Below are 18628 nucleotides of genomic sequence, written 5' to 3'. Positions count from 1 at the left end.
GTTAAAATAATCCCGAAGTTATGAATGAAATCGTACCCCATCTCTGGGATCAAACACGTAAAGTAAATACATACATACGTAGGTACATAGATCGTGGGCTAGCGAACAGTGGGTAAGTAGGTATATAGAGGTAATGCGGCGTCCTCGGCGGGCGTACCCCTCAAGGACATTCCGAGGGAATCCCGACAAGGGAGTTACAGATCTTCGCATAAATCTGCCAACTCTGAGAAATGCTTATCTAGACAGTTTCTAGCTCGCCGCATGACAGTTACAAACATTGTTATCACGCTATAAATACTACAAACTTATGGTTTTCGAGGACAGTGTGTAAGTAATTTATGTGTTTTCCAGGAATGTCTAGCCTCAGTGCTAATATTTCAAATTCTGTAATCAAGTAAGACAATTTATGAGTTTCCAATTTCAGTATAGATGCTCCACGGTAAACAAAACCAGATCAAGTAACAAATTAGAGTCAAACACTTATTTTTTTGCCCAAAATTACACTATCGTATATAGTACCAACTTTCAGCGAATTTAACATTTTACAAACTTATTTCGATGCCTTTCAGTCAGCGTTTTACGCATAACTTTGTTTTCGATATAATTATAGCTGCTTGTCGACACATTGTCCATGCGATATTCTTGTACGCTCGCAACTATCACCTGGCGACGACTGCGAGTAATACGCAGAACTTTCTGTAGCATTTCCGATCGCCAACGACTTGACATTTAACTGGACTTTTTTAATGAGCCGAGTAACAGGAAGGCCACGGCAGGTATCGGCAATGCCGTTCCGAATGCCCGACGCACTACACACTGGAAAATTGTTCTGCAGAAATGCAAGAATGCGATTCTTCCATTCATTATCTTTGTATAGCTTGTGAAATAGACTTTTCTCTGAAAATGTAACGCTTAGTTTCTTTGTTGTTTATTCATAATCTTCGTTACATAACAGCTTCTTAATAAAAGTGATTGTTTTTAGGTACGAGAAGATGTAAGTATATCGTCTGGCTATTCAAACCGTGTTAGGGTGGTGTTTAAAAACATTGGAAGATTGTTGTTGCCGATTGCACTGATGGTCCGGCACGTAAGACTGACGCGTCGACACTCGGGGGTGGCGGGTCCTGTTTTGCGTGCTCGCCCCCCCCGGGTGGGGGGGGTAAGTTTTTCACGAGGCCCTATATACCGCGACCACCCCTCACTCGTACATAAGGTGGGAGGACGGGGTGGTTCGCGCCCGCAAAAGGGGCAAAATACGGTGTACTCTGGGCGCCCGAGCTATGTGGGTCAATGTCGGGAAAGCCCGCGTCTGCCGGTGACGAAGTATGCACAATGAATCCGATCAACATACCTCACAAAGATTTTACTCTCACTCGAATCGACAACAAACAATACACAAGGGTTACCACAAGCTTAAGAATAAATTTACATCAGGATGCATCCTACCAATTAATGCAAGGACATTCGTTAACTTGCTTACTCTACTATAGTCAGGAATAAGTCTCACGAAGCACGAGCGATCCACTGTATAAAATTTAACTTAGAAAATATAAGATCTTTTACCACTCAAAATGCAACTAAATAAAGGAGAATGTATAAAACCAATTTTGAGGACAATACCATAGTACATTCATATTTGACGTACTACAGGAAAAAGATCATTGTGGAGGAAAACCAGAAAAAGATAACATAGTATCTGTAAGGAAAAATGATCGAAGAAAAAAATCCAGGGATTGACAAACTAAAGGAAAAATTGATAAGACGTACAAAGACAAAGTCATTCTGCAACATTCTATTTTGAAACATACTAATTAGGTCAAATAAACGGCAATGTAACTTTACCGAAACCATTTCTTCCCCTTATATCAATTGTAACTTTCTAAATGCCTACCAAACCGACGCAGAATATTTGTAAATTTGCATGTTATCGACGAGGATTAATACTGATATTATTTGAAAGAGCGTTGCGTTTATGTCGTTAGGTTACTACACGCTTTATCACAGACACCTCTACACACCCACATTTTTCATTCGTCATTTGGATGTGTCAAACTTGGTTCTGAGCACAATCATTCATCAATCTAGGAGACGTACCGTCGGCTCAATTGCAGCAATTAATGTTGTTGCCATGCTCATTCATATTCATGTGACGCTACAACTGTGCTGTAATATTGGACGCGTTCAATTACAATTGATTAAATTTTACATGATTTATGTGTTGCCAATTTACGTTCTACGCTACGATACAACTTCATGATGTAATCGGTGTCCTCAGTATGTAAGTTTATAGTAAGTAAAGACGATTAGTATATAAATATTTTGTGCAAAATAACTCTACACTAAGTAACTATTTAAGTAACCAGCAAAAGATTGAGTTCAGCAGTTAATCTTATGTTCTTCTCAGAATATTTTAACCCCTATAAATACCCCTTTGGATCTCTTTTGTGCGTGTTATGGCGTTGTTATACATACCGACAGCCGGTGACATGGAGCGCGAGCCACTGGAGCCTGTGGGGCTGGGCGTAGGTCTCAGGTGCGGCGTGGTCGCGCGACCTGCGCCGCCGCTACCGCTGCCGCCGGAGTCATTGCTGTTCTGACCTGTCAGATCCTGTAACAAACATACTAATTAATATCAATGGCGTTACATTTATACAAGTAGTCTTTGTCTTGTAGGGCTGGCAACAAGCAGGCGACCAACCGTAAAAATCAAGCCAAAACATTAGGATTTTTAAAGGCTCGTGCGCCGGCCTACGTGAGTAGGATAAGGTAAGATGTTTAGTCGAATAGAATTAAAAGAATGGCAATATCTATTTAGATACGAATCACTTCAGTGCAATGAGTTTCGGCTGTTTTTATTTTTTTGCAAGGGATATTTGACAAGGAATACTTATATTTGTACAGAGTGTGTTGTTTTTGTGTCTTATCTGTAAAGACTGTTCACGTTCACTCCACACGCCCTTTCGTTGCCACTTTCCTTCATTCTCACGAGTCCCAGCCGCCGGTACATTCCTTTCCCTACTTTCGTCACAACAGCTTTAAAAGCGAAACGTTACGTTACTCCACCGAGGTAATTCGTACATGTGGTTTAGTCTAGCACAAGTAACGATACTTTAACAATTTATTTTTATTATGACACGAGTAATACATAATGCAACTAAAATACAAACGGTTTCGTATTACAATAAACTTGTTGTAACATTAGGTGGACTATACGTATCGTCACACTATTTTTTGCAATGTGAAGAGATAGAGAAGGCTATTTCATAAGTAAAAGCAGGTTAACATAAAAACAATAATATAATTATACTAATAAAAGCAAAATATTGTAACAAACGGCGACTTAGTAAATTAAGATTTTTTTTTAAAATGAAACATTACTCAGTTCGTCTCAGTTAATGTCTCTTGTTAAAAATTGCAACACGCCACGTGTTACCTTGATTTTGACTTCAACATCATTCTTAATCTTGTGCCAGGTGACAGGTGCACGATATGTCATTAAGAATTCTTCTTAATGGTCCAATGACATTCTTTCCGCGAATAAGCAAGGGACAAGGAATAAGGTTGTTAAAGTGCAAATAATTTTTTCAACATCGCAAGCGGGTTTGCCTCATTACCAGTCGTGTGTAGCCTCAACGTGCGCACGTCATGCCGTGTACGCAATTAGTATACGAATAATTTTCTATATGAGACGCCTTGACACTACAACCTCGGCCGCGGCGCCGGCTGCCGGCAAAAGTAAAGGCATACACAGAACACGTTCGTGCAATAAACATTATCGAACAAAACAAAACTGAACTGGTGCTATTTTTTCAAAAGTTCCGCTCGAGCATTTCTAAAAGAATGGACCTTACGCAATAGACGCTCCTTTGTAAATGACGGGACGTTGTGTCAAAATGAACTTAACGAACAATGTTGGGGATTCGAGTGGTCCGGCTGTACACTTACCGTTTCAAAAGAAGTGGGTCTCCCGACGCGTAAATTAATCGCCGCTCGATGTCGATCGCGTTTCGACCGCAACGTTACGGCGATTCGGTGTAACAAAAACCGGCAAACGACGACAGCAAACTGCCAAGCGAACGTGTAAACACCGAGCTTTTCCAAGTTAAAACCTCGCGATATTATTGTGTTCTATACACGGGCGCGTTCACAGCGAGCGAAGGCGCTCGACGAGGCAGCAGTAGGCAAGTCGAGCCGACCCCCGCCGGCGAGGTTAATGCGGGGCGCGGGACTGGGGGCGCGGGGCAGCGGCGAGCGGGGACGGCGCGGAGAGGGCGGGGGCAGTGCGCGATAACCGCGCCGATGTTTTTGCCGCGATCGGGCCACTGGCATAGCGGCGTCCCGCTCGCACCCGCGGCCGCGCTTCGCCGTCGCGCCTCGCCGCGCCGCGCCGCTCCGGCCGCTGTTTTATTGCCCGACGATTTTAACGTGCGCTCGCAACGTCCGCCGGAGCACAAAAGTTTTTATGGAAATTTCATTCCGAATGCGCCTCGCCCGCTCGCTCGCTCGGGAACGTCAATATAAAAGCACGATAACGAACGGACGAGTCAATTAATTATTATTGTTGGAAGCTGTCGGGACGTGCCGGGCCGCGCGCTCTATCTACGTTCTGTTTCTGTATTGCTTTCGTACTGTTCTCCGCGGAGGACACGTCTTTTTACTTTAGTATTGAATAAAAGATGTAGCGCATTAGAGCACTGTAGTTGCGTTATAACCTCACAAATTTACCTACTATACAATACGTAATGTTGAGCTTTGAAATATTATTCGGTAGATACCTACTTGTTAAAAATCTTCCAGAATTTTATTGCACAAAATATTAATTGGCTAAATTCAAAATTAAGGGTCTATTAAAATAGAGCCCGGAAGATATTAATCGCAATGTGCTCTCGAATGAGGTAACATTACGCAAACTTAGTATGAAGAATAGTTTTTATGTTTAATTATTCAAGGGTGAATTCTGATAGGAAGAAAGGACTAAGGAACGGCAACGGAATTAGATCTGGCTATAATCACAATCTGGTTATTACGAATGATGTTCTCACTGCTTAGATTAGGGTTGTCACTCGAAAGTATTTGTGATGAAAGGTTCGGCTCTGTATAGATAGTTGATTCATTCGCAAGTTGGGGCGGTATTAGTCGCGTTGCGTTATAAATGCGACGACCGACTGCACTTGGCCCAAATCCGGCGCGCATCAACAAGAGACTGCGCCTGTATTATGTACACCTATGTATCACGCAGGGTTAGCACAATTACTTTAAAGCAGAAACTTTCTTGTTTTCCAAAATATTTTTCAGAATTTCATAGTATAATATGAATGTTAAATCTTCGGCCCTAGACACAATTGATGTTCAGAAGACCGCAAAACATTTCTATGGGAGTATTACAAGACTTCCAAGATTACAAGACTGCAAATTTTCTATTTTAACAAATTACTTAGATGGATAAAAACGATATTTCATTGCGCAAATTTAAAGGAAATGTGTAAAGCTTGTAAAGCTTTTGGATTCATAGCTATATGATTTTCAAAGCAACTGACTATTCATGTAAAACTTTGGAAAAAATAAATCCTATGGGAAGATATAAGTCCAAGTGTGACTTCAATTAAAATTTTGCTAAAAGAAGTACCGAAATTGTGAAATACAGTGTACCTGCTACCTCCAGGCGTATTCAGGTTTTAAAGTTTTCAGGCGACGGCGAGCTCTTAATTCAGAGTGGCGCTTTAATGCGCGGCGGCTAAGTGGACTAATCAGACTTAATGCGACGACAAAAAAGATATTTGTAGGGGCTTACCAGCCAAAAATATGTTCCTGTGAACATATCTTTTCATGTGTTGCATTTGTTAAATTACACTGAGGTAGTATAGTTTTGAAGTGTTTAATAAAACTGGCGTATATCTTTTCTGTAGTCTTCTATTAAGAGTAAAAAGGATTCAATTAGCATTATAAAACGATACAGTAGACATATATGTAGAGGTTCAAATGATAAACACTGCAAGCTTTATGTTAATAATATAAGGAAATTATCGTGATGGGAAAACACATAGTGGGGACTTTTAGAGGATATGCGTAAGCAAGTATCGCTGAAATCCATCTAGGGTCCAACTTGATCGTTTATATAGGTTGGTTAATTCTTAGCCTACTCAACGTATTCCTTAAGTCTTAGTATTTTCCTAACATGGTAATTATTCCAGTAAGATACACTTTGTGCAGGAAGGCGTGGCGTGTTAGTAGTGACTAGCCAGATGACTACCGCCCTGTCTTGGCTAGGTCAGTGGCACGTAAACCACGCTCCAGGGCAACGCATACTATATTTAGCTAGCTCGATGGACACAGCTCCCATACGGGGAATAGGGTTGCCAACATTAACTAGATTTAGAACCAAAAATGGCCCTCTTTGGCTACCAAAGAAAGAAAAACACGACTCATTATCCTTACCGCGGTACAAAAAAAGTGTTACAAAAATCTGTGGTTTCCCATCGCGCACTTTGCCCCGTAGACATTGATGCCAACATTAGCCCAAATATAAAATGAATTATGCAAAGATATCAACTTAAACCAGAGGAAGTGGCAGCCCTAGCATATAAATATCCTTCGAGAATGCTTGTGCTTCGCAAGGCATAAGTTCTGCGCAATACGGTCTGTTTATGTCTGCACCTTCTATTAATACTTTAATGAGATACTGATGACATATCTCAATATTACTGGACGTTTACTTTATTCTATGTTAAAAGCAATTGGACACCAATTAAATATGATCCAAAATAGCAAGAGAATTGAAATAAGTTTTGATTTTCAATTATCTTTTAAACGGTAGAGTTTTCTATGTCGCACGACAACAAGGTGTAAAACAGTTTTTCTTTGCACAACTTTAATGTTTCCAGTACATCACATTAAAGTCAGAAGTTTTGAACGAGCGAAGAAGTAAACAAGTTTTTGTTATCTTTTGTACCAGATGCGTTCGAGGTGCAAGAAATAAATACTTTCACAGCTTGAATTACTATTATTCATAACAAATTAAGGTATTTTTAATATCTCAAGGGTACTCGGTAGCAAAATTCATTACATTTATAAATCGTACCTAAACTAATACTTACCCCAAGAAATATAAATACCTAAAGAATGATTTCAACCACAATTTTAAGGTATTTACAATCAAAAGTTATTCATTGAAGCTCGCTAGTGTAGTTTGTATGTTGAAGTGACACTGAGATATGCAGCTGCATCGTTCGAGCATGTCTTAAAGCGGGATGATCAATGTCACTCGGCGCAGAGATGTCGCGACTTTGATCGCGGTCGCCGCGGGGTCAACGACCGGCGTGTGAAAATGTTGCTGCCTCGGAAATAAATAATTCACAAGGCTAGTTGTTGTACGCCACGTGCGGTGCGCACACGTATGTTACGAACGTCAATGTATGTTACGCAAGCGGCTCGTCATCGGCGCAGGCGCAACTCAATTACCTTCGATATTGACCTGACGTGCCCAACTGCAATACAAATCGACTTTGCTGATTGCAATTCTCATATAGTTTCTTTCTTTCTCGCAATGATTATTTACAGGTTAAGAGGTAGGTACAGGAATCTTAAAACATAGTGTGTATATAAAAGGCGCTAATATTAGATATGTTATACATATTTAGCAAACTATAGCTGCTCAAAACTTACGAAAGCACGTGTTAACTTCGTTTAATCAGTATTCAGAAATCTAAATGCCAATTAAAATGACCACGTGGTACGCGTTAATCTGAGCTCTATCACACAATGTGGGTGTATATCGTGCACCCAACCAGGCACCTACTGTAGAGTTACGTAAACATAAGTAGGACACTTTATTGTATGTCTTTATAGGCCACCTGTTAGTCGGTGTGGGAGAAACAGCTGATGGCGCCCCGAACGAATTATTATTATTGTTGTTGTCGAACGCCTTACACCCCGGTGTATTTATTTTCGACGGGGGGATGGTTGTGAGACAGGGGGTGGCAGGAGGGGGTTATCGTAACGAGCGCGGGATGGATGTCACTTTGACGACTTCTAGACATCGTTGGAAAGTCAGTTTGCAGATCGGAAGCGTAAAGCTAATTAGTACAATCGTATATAGTGCAGATACTTCAATAACAAATTCAATTTACATAAACTTCTCGTTTTGTTTCATTCATAAGTAATAATTCTTATAAACACGTCAACCATGATATCGAAAGTCTATTATGCATCAGTGTTCCTGCAGCAATCATTAAATCATAAAAACGTAGTTAGAAATCTAAAACAGCGTGTTTCTTGCATCTTAGATCACTTAAGTCGATTTGACGAACTTTGGAAAATAGAATATACTTCTACTATATTTCTTTTCAACTATAATCTCCAAAATAAATTCCTGCACTAGCCAAGAATTTTAAGTTATTCGACGTTGTCAATCCGACGAGTATGTTCTTTAAACCTAAAATATCTAAGGAAAACATGCAAGCCAAACATTTCAACCGACGGCTATGTTGTGTTACGGCGGTTGTAAAAACATGTGCGCGGTCTGATGGCCGACGGCGACGGGCGATGAGCAAAATGATGGTGGACGAACACGAGGCGGTAATCAACGTAGTGGCATCAGGTTTTTGTAACAAATGACATGTTTGTCCGCTTGCCGCTGCTCGCATGACAGACCCATCGCTCATTAGAAACCTTTAATGACCCAACCTCGTAGCTCGCTCAAAACATACTCATCGGCTCGCAATAGTTTACGATGCGCGTTGCCACGATTGTACAGAGTTCTGAAATTAACTATACATGGAAATATGAAGCTTATTGAAGCCGCATCAGTCGAGTTTTACCATCATTTTGATCATTAAAAAATGAATTGATACTTAGCAATCGTTTGACACAAACTCTATCACTCTTGTATGGAAGGTTTTAAAGCGCTACTCATTTTCAATCCTTGTAAAAAGCACTATAATGAATGTAACATAAGATGGATACTTAAGATATTGTGAAAGTTGAAGCAGAAAAAAAAACAGATTTGTGAACAAAAAAACATCTGTACATTTGACATACAGAAAATACCGAACAATGAATTCAATGTATAGATATTTTTTATCACATCCAATATCAGCATCCAAAGCAATAAACGTGCAGAGTGTGCTCCAACAAACGATAACGGCACACTTCGCTGTTTATCATTCAACTCGATCGACTTTAAGATATGAGAGAGGAGGGAGAAAAAAACACGAGCACGCGGGAACAATGTGACCGTCCAATTAAACGAAATACGTATACGTCATCGAAAGGTGTTTCCCGAAGAACGCACACACGCACGCACGATCAGCTGAGCTGGTCCGATTTGAACGCACACAGACGTACCGACTGTTAGAGAACATAAATAATGACGGCCCACCTAAATAGCTATACGTAACACGTCGTATTATAAGTGCGCGATACGCCGACGTTTTCACCCGCTCTTTGAGTTTTACGTCGGAGCTAATAAAAGCGAGCGAGCAAATGTGCCGCGGCGCTTAGGACATTCTCTCGGTGGGTGAGCGGCGTGAGATCGCATTAAATAATCAGTGACGCGAATAAACATTACTATAGGCGCATACGCGACCAAAAGCATTCTCTAAAATTCACCTATACAGTTGTAAAAAAATATCATAGAAGACGATGTGTGAAAAGCGATTGAATCTCTATATAGCGGCTGAGACATATGACAAGTAGTATATACTGTGCTGATCCTCTGTAGAGAGAAGGGCATTGTGATGTGGATTTCGAAGAAAACATTTTCACATTTATTCGCCCCTTACAAACTTTTATGAAAGAAACTTTAGTTATAATAGTAGTATTCGGACTACTGCATTAGAATATTACAAAATACGAGTGCTTATTTTTTTCATATTTCAAAGTAAACAATATTATGTAAATGTAAACTTGCCATGATTTTGGCAACAGAACAACGTTTCTATTAAAAAGATAAAAAATATTTGGCGGAAGCTCTACGACAGCCCACACAGAAATATATGTACATTAATATACTGATGGAACGGTGTTACATGAACAGAAAACGAAGCATTGAAAAAAATATACATATGTGTAGTATGTTAAAATAAAATCTAAATTACAGCAAAATCATGTATATATTCATAATTGGGAAGCTATAATTCTTTGACTCTACATATTAATTCTCGAGTCACAATATTAGTTACCATACTCCTCCGAAACCATCTGAGAATCGGCTGATATCTTTATTTTTTTAATTTGGTGCGGATGGGATTGCGGCAGACGACTATATTACTATAGATAAAAATGTCCTGTGATCTATAAGGAAATTGTCAAAGTACCCAGTGTTAGTTTGTAGGGTGGCAGTGGCAGTAAACAAAGAAACATTGCGATGTGTATCGGGCAGCTTTACGACTACAATAAAAAGGCCAGCAAGAGATATAGCGATGAGACGAGACGTTCAACTGGTGTTACATCAAGCTCGTTCTCTTTATTGCAAACGGAATACTTTCGATTGCCGACGCATTATTGCTTCAACATGATTATCTATTCAAATAGCCAAGTCATGGTTTTCCTTTTTAAAACATTATCTGTATTACTTCAAAAAGTAAACTTTATTTGAAACTATTTAGGTTAACAAGGGCTTTAACCCTTTGAACGCCGGTTACTGATATAATGGACGTCAACGTGGTTATAAGAGAGTCCAGTGATAATCGTGATTTCAATGACAAAACGACCATTTATTAAATTAAATAAGCTCATCTAATATTAAAACCAGATTTTTTCCACGGTTTAAACCTATCTGCAACCAAAGATGTAAAAGTAAAGGTACCCAAGTCGTTGCTAAACGTCTGTTTACTTACAATTACCTAATAATCGTAAAAATTTAAGCGTACTTATAAATTGCTTACAATTCATATCAATCAAGAAATAAAACTCATTTAATTTACACTATTTTCTTATCAGAAAATTATCAATACGATAATGATTACTTTGTTCAGCAGAGCTTTTCACAAATTGTTGATAAATGCTGATTAATTGCAAACAACATACGTATTAACATAAATTTTATTGACATTTAAAATAGATACGACAAAGTAAACACGATAGTAAAATAACGCTATAGGGGTATAATGCCGTTTTTTATTATGTCTCTACTAGATAATATTTATGTTCAGAACTTGGTATGAAAAATACACCATAATTAACAAAGTAGGCGTCTTTTCAATTAAATGAAATTATTTGAAAGGGTAACCCTGTTTGCTCTAGCTTAACTTCCAATTCGAATTAAACGAAAATTATGACTATGCTTTGAAAATTATCCCATAAATCTTTTTATATGCTAACCATAAATGCTTTCGAAGGATTACCAAAAATATTTTACATAATTTCTTCACAATATCAGTCTCTGATCTTATATAATTATCAGTCAAAACAAATTTCGATACTGTATCCTGTTCCGTTAATATTTTTATCCTTTCAGCATAAATAAAAGTTAAGTAAACGTATTTCTATATAGTAATACAAATGGTATCAGTTCGCGCGACTAGTGCACTATAAAATGTATTTTTAGAGGACTCCGGTCATATGATAATAAAAACAAACATCTAGTCACACCGACACAAAATAGAATCTGCAAGTATCGAGCCAACGCACACAATAGTCGAGAGCGCTCGGATGTCACGCACACACACAGCGCTGCGCTGCCGGCAGATAAGAATCGTCCTATTTTACATTTAGTCATGCGGCCGATACTTACTGAGCTCGCAGGCAGCCTTATGACGACGGCCGTCTTGAATGCTTGCAGGGACGGGCTAACACAGACCGGGGGGAAGCGCGCACATGCACTTCGCTCTCACACACGCACGACACTTGGGGGTTTATGTAGCTGACAGTGTAGGCTGTAATTCGTGTGCGCGGAGTTACGAGATGGTACGAAGGCGTGAACGGTGCTGGGTTCGATAGCGGGCAGCGGTGCGCGCGTTTCAGTTGGCGCACGGCGACTGGAGCGCGAGGCGCGGTGCGGGGGGCGCGCGGGCCGGGGAGCGATTTCACCGCGCGCGCGGGGCGACGCGGAGAGCGGGGCGCGCGCCCGCTGCGACGCTGCACGCACCCGCCGCTATCACGCGCTCGGCGCTCGGCACTCCGCGGACCCGTATTTTGTATCAAATTGCCGCGCTATCGTCAACGTATGCACACAACGACTATTATATTGCTCAACATTAACCTATACTTTGTTGAAAGTTATTAACTAGAAGGCATCAAGGGAAAACAAAAATAGGTTTTGCTTTAACTGTTCATGACACTGAATAAGTCTTGCAGCTCTGTATCTTTTGAAAACCCATATAGCTAAAGAGCAATATCAATATTAACAATGTGTCCCCCATCAACATTTTGACCATAGCCGTAATTATGAGAAGCATCGACCTCAATGTTTTTATCCTGACACATTAAAACAAATTAAAAAATCGCTAATGAAAATTGTGTACGCATGAAATTAATTGTTACTTAAAATGATAAACATTACTTTTATGAAATAAAGTTCATTAATGAATTAATGGATAAGATTATCAACGCTTAATCTATTTACGGATAACAACATAAAAAAGCATAAAAAGCACATGCACACAATTTAACACAATCTTGCAACTTTCTTATCATAAACAAATTATATGCTTGAAGTCAAAATAACAGATAATTTTGTGAATTAAAATAAATAGGCGGTTATGCTTTATGAAGTGTTTGTGGGTCAAAATGAGCTATTCGCGTCGGCCATAATTGAGTAGGTGCGAACGGCGGCCGGGGCCGAGCCGTAGTCAATTAATTGGACATTATTGATCGGATTGTGTGCAAACGCGGAATGTACTCGCATCCACGTCGCTCTCCTCTACATCTCATTACAGTTGCGGTGCGAAACCTGACCTGTGGGGAATGCCAATTGATTACAGGCGCACTGTGCTAAATTATGACTTTATATATCACTTATTACATATAAGTAATGTATATATTTACCTAATATAGTACAATGTTTCTTACTAATATTATTGTACTATAAAACGAGGCACTTGAAATGACTTGAGTTGACATGACTCATTAAATTCATGAGATACATAAATAAAATATAGATAAAACAATTTGATCCCGGCGCTACATCTTAAAGCAATAAGAAAAAAAATTGCAACTTTACGAGTTAAAGCGTAGAGTTATAAAAGAAACTAAATGGGACAAAGGTTCGTTGGGGGCTGGCGCCAGTACGACCTGACTGGGCCACGAACAAAAGACGCCCAAGCGTCTGCGCACAAAATTCTGATCCTATCTCAGATACCATTTCTTCGATAAACATCAACAACATCCATCCATAAAAAATCGAAAGAACTTCCAAAGTCAACATTTTGAAAGTTATTAAAGAAAAATATAAACTTCAAAATCGTCCTCGAATGTAAGGATCTTAAAATAAGTAAAAACAGCTAATAAAAGTTCTGGAATGAAATGTATATTCGGAAAACATTAAAATACTTCGGACTGAATCAAGCTCTGAGAAAACCCAAGAAAAATATGCAAAAGGATGGAACGGCGAGTTTGATTATAGTTAATTTTCGATATAGAAACCAGTTCTGTGGCGACGGTCGACAGTCGCACGGCCGCACCGCGCAGGCGGCGCACAGCAAAATAAAACAAATACATTTTAGTAGGTTAGTGAGGATATTTACGATCGGATTCCTCCATTGCGATTATGTAGTCATTACTTACATAAGCGGCTGAGACCGCGCCGTAATTAGACGATTTGTCTCCCAGCCCGTCCCTTCACGCGGACGGTGGTAGCTTCGCCCAAATTAGACAACGACGGACTCATCTTCGCGGCTCCAACAAAGCGTCGTCTCTAATTTAAAACGACTTTGACTGATTTGCATTCAGTTATTTTCCTATTACGGAGAACAGAAAATATATAGGTAGATATTCAGCGGCTGCCTATCTAAGGTTGGGGAGGGTTGGCAGCGCCATCTGTCGGCCGGCGCGGCCGCTCGGACCGGATGCCCGACCAGTTTCGTAGTGACACCGAACACCTGCAAGATTGGATGCTTGCATTGCGCCGTGTTACGAACACTATTTCGCTGCGATGAAACTATCTGTTATTATTACGTTATTACATACAACAGGACATCTAATATTTTTTCTTAATAATTTAAGATCGGACATGACTGCAGATAATTAAAAAAAACTTACAAGTGCTTCATAATGAAACATTAAAATTAACAATACATTTTGAATAAAAAGTTGGTTATCTTTTTATCTACGTAAGGTGCTTTTCAAACTAATCTTGGAATAGACAGTTGTGATGAAAAGACTGATCAGCAACAGTGTACAAAAACTTAACCATTTTTTCTAGAGAGAATGACAGGTTTAACATTATTTTTGTACAGCGGTTCCAGTAGTGAAATCTGGTTATACACAAAAATGAAGAAGAGGCCATTTAGTCATTTGCGAATTACATAAGTATAAATAATTAGCTTATTAAGTAGGACAGCTGCGGCGTGTCGATTGTGCGGCGCAGTATGAAGCAAATCATCTGGGTCAGTGGCGAGATCGGAGGCAGGGTCATGCCGCGCTGTTGCGTAAGCGACCATTGTCTGCTTTGCAATCACCATGAAGACGTGCCAGTAATATACTGTTCGCAAAACTAACAACAATAACATTAAAAGCTTGGTCAAAGTTCTATCAATTGATGTTTTAATTGAAGTCTTGAACATCAAAGTAGAGAATTAAATAATTGTAGAATAATTACAAATTTCTTCCAAAAAAAGGGAATAATGAGATAGTTTAAGAAATCAAGACTTTAAAAAAAGGCAACGTAACGCAAATCGTAAGCAAAAGTCGCCGTGTCGGATGACAATAGATCCCTCTCGTTTGACAGAAGCAATTGACAAGAAACAGTTATGTTAAAGTGAGGCGACACTAGGCAATAAAAACCATGTGATGCAGTAAAATAAAACACAAAGCGGTATGTCGAGCCCGGGCCACAATCGCACACGGGGCACGGGCGAGAGATAAGGGGTTCGAACGCCCACCGCATCGCCTAGCCGACGAGCACGTGTCTTTATTATTTATAGCTCTCTCTGACGACTGACAAATGCTGAATGAACTTTTCTTTTCGTGACGGAGAGTGCGCGTGTGTGCGTGTCCCGTCGCCGATGTAGGCCACTGTCAAGGTCGAATGTTTAATATAAAGTCTGGCGTCGGGACATTAAAATGGTCGGCCCTCCCCTCCCTGGGACCCTGCCGCCCCCGCTCACGGACGGCGGTCGCAATCGCTGCACTCCGTTATTTATTATCTAAAGGCATCCCCCTGCTGTTCACAAAAGGTCTTAAGAATAATTAGCGCTACCAGGTCAGTACATAAGTCTCGGTAAGACTGTGCGGATTATCGGATTGTTTATGTTTATGTAGTAAAGATTGCGTATTATGTCATTTAAGGTTTGTATAAGTGTTTAGTCCATTATAGATACTATGTTAACTAGCGTTATATCTTTGGTGGACAAACGTCTGATGTGACGATCATGATGACAAAATTGCCATTTTTAAAAACTCAAACAAGGACGTTTTACTACACATCAGCTACCGCGTAATTAGTGTGGACAGCCCTATCTACAGACACAACATAATATCAAGAAAGCATACAGTAAATCAACAATGGCGCAGCGAGCTGACAATACGAGACTTATCAGTGTAAACAGGCAAGCGTAATACGGCAGTGGGAACAGCTGACGAGATAAAATTGAAGCATCCCTGACCTATTCCAGCGACGAGGCCCGTAACCAATGATTACAGTTGCGGCGCCCAGATAGCGGCCTCGGTCAATACCGATGAATAGGAAGTGGCCCGACGACATTGCGGGGACTACGACCCCTCAACAAATGTTACATTATCTTACCATAAAATCACGCATAAAAAAAGGGTTTCTTATTGTTGTTGTATTTGTACCAAAACACTACTGTGCTATTTACAAAAGAAACCGGACAACAACAAGGCAAGATTAATGAGCAAGAAGTTCAAAGTACACGTCACTTCATGTTCCTTAAACATTCTAAACTCGATATATCACAACATAACTCTCCGAATCTTAAAACCCTATTTAACATACCGTGATAATAAACAAATACCAAAATCATAGACACCTCAAAAGATGATACAAAAGTATTGACAGTAGTATAGTTACAGTAGCAGTTTACAAATGTAAATATTTATAAGAATTGCTACTACACTATTTACCAAACAACACGCGTACAAATCCTTAATTATCAAATTCGTCTGGCAGAGGGATTCCCCGCTGGACGACTGCCAACAGGAAGCGGCTATATTAAAATACATTTCACATAATAAAATATGTTAAAGCTCTGTAAATAGACAGCAGGTGCGATAACAATGTATACAATGATTAAACGATTATCGCAATATTAACCTTAATCACCAATTTTTTTTATAAACTTTAACAGATTACCTTTTGGTAAACCTTTTTATACCTATCATTGTGTAATATTATTATTTGACAAGTTTACGATTTTAAATCAAGTCAAAGGTTACTTTGACGTGATTTATACGAGTGTTAACTCGTATCCTTCGTATAGGGACAATTATTAGATTCAATAAGTAATTAGTACTATGTCTCTGAGTCCCTTTTATAGTCTTTCATACTCCTACATAGGGTATGGTTGGTGAGAGAGGTAATTTATACTTTGTAGTCTTTGAGTCGAACATTATTCAAATCTGACCAGTTTCAACATATCTGTCAGTCATAGTGTATACACATTTACAGCTAAATCCTATATCACATAATCCTGCTTAGCGTCAAGCTCTAATTACTTAATTGTAACTATGAATTGAGCGTTAATTAGTACATAATGTTAATTTAAAGCTTATGTCACATAATCCTATACATAATTGTATTCAATTAAAGCTGAAATTAACTATCGATCCGCGACGTACTGTTGTGTTAAGCTGACCATCATAATTTATCAATATTATATAAGGTCTTACATAATTGTATATACAGCCTCCAAACCATATTGCACTACAGTTAAGTTTGCGTTACACCTAATGCCCGATATATAGAAAAAAAGTTCTATTCAAGATAAAAGATGCGAAACAGTATACCTTCAATTAATTCATGAACTTTTAATGCAGTAGGTGCTTGTAAAGCATACAAGCGTGCAAAATAACTTGTCAAAATTACCAAACTTGTCTGACTCGGTGGACATAAGTAAAGCTCACTTACGTTGCTCTGTCAATAACAAAACACTGCCATAAATCCTTGTAGGACTATAGCTGTACTGTCATTTTTTTTATATCATGTTCTATACCTAAGTAGGTTTGACATATTTTCTGACAGAAATAATCGCAACAGCATCGCTTCTTTCAGCGGGACAGATATCCTTGTCGAACTATACAACGAAAGCATCGACCTACAACATCTGAAATATCGATGTGTCCTAGGCTGAATGAAAACGAGCCACGTAATGGAAAACAGGATGGCAACAGGCAGCACATGCCGTCAGTCGTCAGCCAGTCGATTAGTCACGAAGCTGCCGGGCGGCCGTCGCCACTGACATCATGCGGCGTCTGCATGCGCACACTAATTCTCCAATTTACCGCTTCATGTCTTCTTTGTTTGCTCTTCTAGCTCAAGCCTTGATATTGGGATTTTCTATTTGATTAATGTGTATCTTATACATTTAAGACTGGCTTACATTGAAAGGGTGTGGCAATAAAAGTTATGAATCATTTTATTGTTGAAGCTAAAGCTATGATAAGACAGTAAATCATTTTATGACAATCGGCAACACGAACATACGAAAATATCTAATAGCGTCACACTAACTTTCTTATTCGTTATATTTTTGTATATCTTTGTTATTTAGGCCTAAAACACTGTCGTAATCCCTGCATCTTCTGAATCAGTAACTTTTTAATTCTCACTCTTCTCATATTAATTATGGTACTTACAACAATGTATGTAAAAACAACTACTTAATAAAAAATGTATCAACATTAACCAACAGGTTCTAAACTAATGTCGAGAACACAAACATTTATCCGAGCTTGTCTCGTTCTCGGGCTCAGCATGTCACAAAACACCACTAACGAGTCCGTGATTGATGCCCGCTCTGACACTCGTTGCGTCACACCTCTGGGGGTCGAGAGGTCAATGTCGTCACCGCAATAACTGACGACGAATACAAACTTTTCTTCTCAATCCAATCGGGTAACTTTGCTGGATTGCACTTAATGCAAAAAAGTTGTCTTGGCTGTCATGTCATAATTCCCTGTCGTTTTACTTGAACTCCCAACATAAACACCTTTAGAAATCTTATCTCTTAAAAAATCTGTACCGAAAACTAGGTTAGCGAGTTATACTATTAAAATACATATAACACTTTATTCTCTGGGTATAACTTTTCAGGTTGTGATTTTTCACTTGGTTAACATGTCCTAAGCTTTCATAGATTCATTTAGACCGTTGCCATTCCTGGCGCCGCTTGTGATAAAGAAGCTTAACAAAGCACCCTCCTAAACAGATTGTGTAATGGCAACATTGCTTTGCTTTATGAAAATTCATAAACAAGCGCCAAGGGTGGTCGCCGGTTACGACCACCCGTGACGT

At 39.4% G+C, this 18628-nt stretch overlaps 1 protein-coding gene across 1 annotated transcript in view; it reads right to left on the bottom strand.

The window, feature by feature from the left end:
• LOC106116516 (trithorax group protein osa-like) overlaps positions 1-18628 on the bottom strand; it is a 60165-nt gene that overhangs the window by 17234 nt on the left and 24303 nt on the right. The window contains exon 4 of the mRNA XM_013310386.1: positions 2473-2608. Within this exon, the coding sequence (XP_013165840.1) occupies positions 2473-2488 (16 nt within the window). The 5' untranslated portion in view covers positions 2489-2608. The remainder of the gene's footprint in view (positions 1-2472; positions 2609-18628) is intronic.

Source organism: Papilio xuthus, unplaced genomic scaffold, assembly GCF_000836235.2.
Source record: "Papilio xuthus unplaced genomic scaffold, Pxut_1.1 DF827714.1, whole genome shotgun sequence".
NCBI lineage: Eukaryota > Metazoa > Arthropoda > Insecta > Lepidoptera > Papilionidae > Papilio > Papilio xuthus.
This window is presented reverse-complemented; position numbering and strand designations above follow the sequence as displayed.